Source organism: Sinocyclocheilus grahami, unplaced genomic scaffold, assembly GCF_001515645.1.
Source record: "Sinocyclocheilus grahami isolate Dianchi unplaced genomic scaffold, SAMN03320097.WGS_v1.1 scaffold82.1, whole genome shotgun sequence".
NCBI classification, from domain to species: Eukaryota; Metazoa; Chordata; class Actinopteri; order Cypriniformes; family Cyprinidae; genus Sinocyclocheilus; species Sinocyclocheilus grahami.
Genome location: NW_015505261.1, coordinates 1,575,415 through 1,581,406, shown reverse-complemented (window position 1 = coordinate 1,581,406; position 5,992 = coordinate 1,575,415). Strand labels below are relative to the sequence as shown.

Genomic DNA, 5,992 nt, shown 5'->3' with positions numbered 1-5,992 from the left:
TATCTATCTGTCTCTATCTATCTATCTATCTATCTATCTATCTGTCTGTCTGTCTATATCTATCTATCTATCTATCTATCTGTCTGTCTGTCTATATCTGTCTGTCTATATCTATCTATCTATCTACCTATCTATCATTCTATCTATCTATCTGTCTGTCTATATCTATCTATCTATCTATCTGTCTGTCTATACAGAGAGAGAGCGAGAGAGAGAGTTTGTTTATTAATTTATTATTTATTTTAGTTAAATGTTTAAAATGTTGCGGTAGAACTTTTCAAATGTTTTATTTTATTTGCCATTTTATTTGTCATCTTTATTTTATATTAATAAACTAATACATTTATATTTTGCTTACTTTTAATCATTTTGATTATTTAATGTTTATTTATAAAAAATAGAAATCACACAAAACAGGGATTTTAATTGATTAAAACATACAGAGTTTCAAATATGGTAAACCTCATAAACTGAAAATAAAATAAAATGCTTACATTCAGTTTTATTTTATTATTTGATGACTATCCTCTATTGATGGTGTCTAGTATCAGAATTGTCAACAGGATTGATGTTAATGAGTCTCAACTCACAATACAATTCTTATGCTGCACTCCTGAACGTGGGTTTGTGTGTTTGTACCTGTCATCACAGTAAGTAAACTTCATGTCCATGCTGTGGCGACTCAGGAAGGTCTTGCTGTCGAGCGGCGTGTCGATGTTTGATGGATGGGCGATGGGCTCACACATCATGACCACACAGGAGAGAGGCGGCTCTTTAAATCCACACAGCACTCGTGCGGGACAGCCGTTACACACCTTCAGGTGCCCTGTGCAGTGCAGCACCTGAAAGAACAACCGGCACCTTTATAAAGCCTCACGACCGACGTCTGACTCCAGGCCAGCAATTATGGTAAAGAGAACCTATTCACCTTCCAGCTGGCTGACTTGAGGTTGACGGTGCGCCCGCGATTCGTGACTGTGCATTTCATTCTCATGAAGAAATCCCTCTCTGTGCTCAGCTCCTTGCCTTTCTTTCCCATGCCTGTAGATTAACACACACACACACACACACACACAGAGAGAGAGAGAAACGTAAAGAGCGTCTTCAGTTTAGACATGGGCCAAAAATCCCAGGAAAACATTCCTAGCATTCTCCTTCCGTGCAAACGGAAGCCTAAACTCAACACAAATATTTTTTCTTTGGTTATCAAATTCCAAAAGATCTTACAGCACTTTCAGCTTTTGATATTATCACTTTTATAAAAATAAATGTGTAAGCTAAAACCAAGCAGAATTACAAGCTGAAGTAAAATATGACTGTTTGAACAGTTAATGCAGTATAAATGCATATCTTGTTCTTAGCGAACAGTTTGCCATTAGGCTTTCCCTCATGTTTTGCACAGAAGTGACAAGCGTTCAAAGAACAGTTTGTGTTCCACAGAAGAAAAGAATCATTCATGATTGAAATGACATGAGGTTGAGTAAATGAGGATCATTTTAAATTTTTGGGTAAACCTTTTCTAAGTGTTTTATTTTATTACCACTTTTTATTCCATTATAATGGTTTAATTTAAATTTTAGTCATCAAAAAGCAAAAAACGTATACAATTTAACAACAATTTAATACAATCTGAAGAAAAACTATTTTTAGGGCCTTATGAAATCCCTTTTATGTATTTAAAATAATTTAAAAATAATAATAAAAAAGTTATTTTCCTTTTTTTTTTTGTAGATTCCATTCTTTTCTGTTGTAATTTTTTTGGGGATTCCATTTTAATGGTTTCATTTAAATTTCAGTAATCAAAAAGCATGTCTAAATAATTGAAATAATTAAACAAACGATTTAACAACAAATTATTAAAGAAAAATTACATTTATAGGGCCATCTAAAATCCATTTGATTTTTTCCCAAATTATGCTTTTTAATTTATCTGGAGTCTGTTTCAATAAATATAATTAAAGGTTAATAATTCTATCTATCTATCTGTCTGTCTATACAGAGAGAGAGCGAGAGAGAGAGTTTGTTTATTAATTTATTATTTATTTTAGTTAAATGTTTAAAATGTTGCGGTAGAACTTTTCAAATGTTTTATTTTATTTGCCATTTTATTTGTCATCTTTATTTTATATTAATAAACTAATACATTTATATTTTGCTTACTTTTAATCATTTTGATTATTTAATGTTTATTTATAAAAAATAGAAATCACACAAAACAGGGATTTTAATTGATTAAAACATACAGAGTTTCAAATATGGTAAACCTCATAAACTGAAAATAAAATAAAATGCTTACATTCAGTTTTATTTTATTATTTGATGACTATCCTCTATTGATGGTGTCTAGTATCAGAATTGTCAACAGGATTGATGTTAATGAGTCTCAACTCACAATACAATTCTTATGCTGCACTCCTGAACGTGGGTTTGTGTGTTTGTACCTGTCATCACAGTAAGTAAACTTCATGTCCATGCTGTGGCGACTCAGGAAGGTCTTGCTGTCGAGCGGCGTGTCGATGTTTGATGGATGGGCGATGGGCTCACACATCATGACCACACAGGAGAGAGGCGGCTCTTTAAATCCACACAGCACTCGTGCGGGACAGCCGTTACACACCTTCAGGTGCCCTGTGCAGTGCAGCACCTGAAAGAACAACCGGCACCTTTATAAAGCCTCACGACCGACGTCTGACTCCAGGCCAGCAATTATGGTAAAGAGAACCTATTCACCTTCCAGCTGGCTGACTTGAGGTTGACGGTGCGCCCGCGATTCGTGACTGTGCATTTCATTCTCATGAAGAAATCCCTCTCTGTGCTCAGCTCCTTGCCTTTCTTTCCCATGCCTGTAGATTAACACACACACACACACACACACACAGAGAGAGAGAGAAACGTAAAGAGCGTCTTCAGTTTAGACATGGGCCAAAAATCCCAGGAAAACATTCCTAGCATTCTCCTTCCGTGCAAACGGAAGCCTAAACTCAACACAAATATTTTTTCTTTGGTTATCAAATTCCAAAAGATCTTACAGCACTTTCAGCTTTTGATATTATCACTTTTATAAAAATAAATGTGTAAGCTAAAACCAAGCAGAATTACAAGCTGAAGTAAAATATGACTGTTTGAACAGTTAATGCAGTATAAATGCATATCTTGTTCTTAGCGAACAGTTTGCCATTAGGCTTTCCCTCATGTTTTGCACAGAAGTGACAAGCGTTCAAAGAACAGTTTGTGTTCCACAGAAGAAAAGAATCATTCATGATTGAAATGACATGAGGTTGAGTAAATGAGGATCATTTTAAATTTTTGGGTAAACCTTTTCTAAGTGTTTTATTTTATTACCACTTTTTATTCCATTATAATGGTTTAATTTAAATTTTAGTCATCAAAAAGCAAAAAACGTATACAATTTAACAACAATTTAATACAATCTGAAGAAAAACTATTTTTAGGGCCTTATGAAATCCCTTTTATGTATTTAAAATAATTTAAAAATAATAATAAAAAAGTTATTTTCCTTTTTTTTTTGTAGATTCCATTCTTTTCTGTTGTAATTTTTTTGGGGATTCCATTTTAATGGTTTCATTTAAATTTCAGTAATCAAAAAGCATGTCTAAATAATTGAAATAATTAAACAAACGATTTAACAACAAATTATTAAAGAAAAATTACATTTATAGGGCCATCTAAAATCCATTTGATTTTTTCCCAAATTATGCTTTTTAATTTATCTGGAGTCTGTTTCAATAAATATAATTAAAGGTTAATAATAATAAAAAATATCTAATGAATTGGATTTTTTTTTAATAGGAAACGTTTTCTTTGTTTTTCCAGAAATTTTGTGTTGTCTTAATTTACAATTTTTCCAGATTTATGATTTAATACAAATTTATCATCAAAAACGGTGGTTATTAAATAAACATTACTATTTTAATTCATGTTTTAAAATGCAATCAAATGAATATGTAACAATTCCCAATAAAGTGCATTATGCGAGCGGTGTCTTGTTTTGGACACACGACACAGGTGACCACCTGACCCTCTCAACAGCTTGTTTTATTACAGTGAAGGAGGCAACCACCTGAAATAGCACAATGAAACTTGACCTTAAGAGGTGAGAGGTTATAAGAGGCATGCAAAGAGCAGTCTGAAAGTGTCGAGGTCAAATAAAGGAGACGCAGAATAAAAGGGGAAGGGGCTATGGGTGCATGTTTTTCAAGGCATGATTGTTATTTCTTCAAATAACCAATCCTCTCCTACGAAGCCATGTGTTTTCTTTACATTAGGACTTACATACTTGTTTTAGGATTTCTGAAAGTCTGTTTGCAGAAGCGATAAGAACGTTTCTTGAGAGCCTCCAGCTCCTCTTTCTCTACGGCTAAAACCACTACAGTCCAATTCATCTTCATAAGAAAAAAGCCCATAAGAAAGCATGTTTACACCAACCAAGTTTTGAATGTTAAATGCTTTCACATGCTTTTTGTAGGCAATTCAGAGTTTGCATTGAAACTTGCAATTCACGTACATGCACTCAATGTTAGTGCGATCATGTTTTCAGCTGATTACATGCAGATTTTCCCTCGAAAACATCAGAGCAATATAACATATTCCTCTCTGTTTTTCTCTAGGCTGTTCTCTGGCATTCTCACACGCTTTGTCTACGTATAGCAGGATTTGAAGCTGGTGAAGCTGAATACACTGAAGTGACATACCGGCTTTGAGGCTGAGGTTCTCGCGGATCTCCTCGTGGTCACAGGGGTGAGTGAAATCAAAGATGCTGTGCCCTGTGAGTTCCACCTACAGAGAAAGACATGCAGCTGCTGTCACTGCATTATATGTGAAACGATCCGTTTTTCAGAACAGGTGAATCTCATGCAATCTGTCATTACAGTATATTACACTAACATTCAAAGCTTTGGGATTTTTAGTAAAAAAAAAAAAAAAGAAATTAATACTTTTATTTAGCAAGAATGCATTAAATTGATCAGAAGTGACAGTAAAGACTTTTCTAATGTTACAAAAGATTTCTATTTCAAATAAAAGCTGCTTATTTAAACTTTGCATTCCTCAAAGAATCTTTAAGAAAGGATCATATATAGTTTCTTCAAAGTACTTCATAAACAATATAATAATAATAATAATAGTGTTTCTTGAGCAGTAAAACAGCATCATGTGACACTGAATAAATCCCAGAAATAAATGAAAATTTACAATATATTAAAATAGAAAACAGTTATGTTAGATTGTAATAATATTTCACAATATTACTGTTTTTATTTTTACTTTTTTATGCAGCCTTGGTGAGCATAACTACGGAAGTTCTATGCGGCCATGCATTACTATTTTTTTCCTTCTTGTTTTCTCATTATAACGACTTAATTTTCTCCTTATCTCGACATAACGGGAGTTGTTTTCTCGTTATAACGACTTAATTTTCTCGTTATCGCGACATAACGGGAGTTGTTTTCTCGTTATAACGACTTAATTTTCTCGTTATCTCGACATAACGGGAGTTGTTTTCTCGTTATAACGACTTAATTTCCTCGTCATCTCGACATAACGGGAGTTGTTTTCTCGTTATAACGACTTAATTTTCTCGTCATCTCGACATAACGGGAGTTGTTTTCTCGTTATAACGACTTAATTTTCTCGTCATCTCGACATAACGGGAGTTGTTTTCTCGTTATAACGGCTTAATTTTCTCGTTATCTCTACAGTTTTTTTTTTAACAATGATTGCTTGATCTACTGTTGTTATAGTAACAAACTCAACTTTGACACGCATCTGATGGACAGATAAACCATGCGCTCTTACTGTAGCCTATGTCATGGATATTTCAGCAAATTGTGCTTCACATAGTAATAACGTCTACAATACAAAAATAAAGGCTGATCAATCACGGTTGATATTTCCAGAGATATTTCCCGTTATGTCGAGATCACGAGAAAATGAAGTCGTTATAACGAGAAAACAACTCCCGTTATGTCGAGAT

The 5,992-nt window shown here is 33.7% G+C and overlaps 1 protein-coding gene across 2 annotated transcripts in view; it reads right to left on the bottom strand.

Moving 5' to 3' along the window:
- The window catches only part of epas1b (endothelial PAS domain protein 1b), a 43,473-nt gene that overhangs the window by 15,636 nt on the left and 21,845 nt on the right, over positions 1-5,992 (bottom strand). The window contains exons 4-6 of one of the 2 annotated variants that reach the window (XM_016273862.1): positions 4,713-4,797; positions 2,731-2,843; positions 2,442-2,644 (exon numbers count right to left, since the gene is read on the bottom strand). In XM_016273862.1, coding sequence (XP_016129348.1) covers positions 2,442-2,644; positions 2,731-2,843; positions 4,713-4,797 — 401 coding nt within the window. Of the gene's footprint in view, positions 1-639; positions 843-928; positions 1,057-2,441; positions 2,645-2,730; positions 2,844-4,712; positions 4,798-5,992 lie in introns of those variants that run through there. The other variant, XM_016273863.1, reaches the window with a different exon arrangement.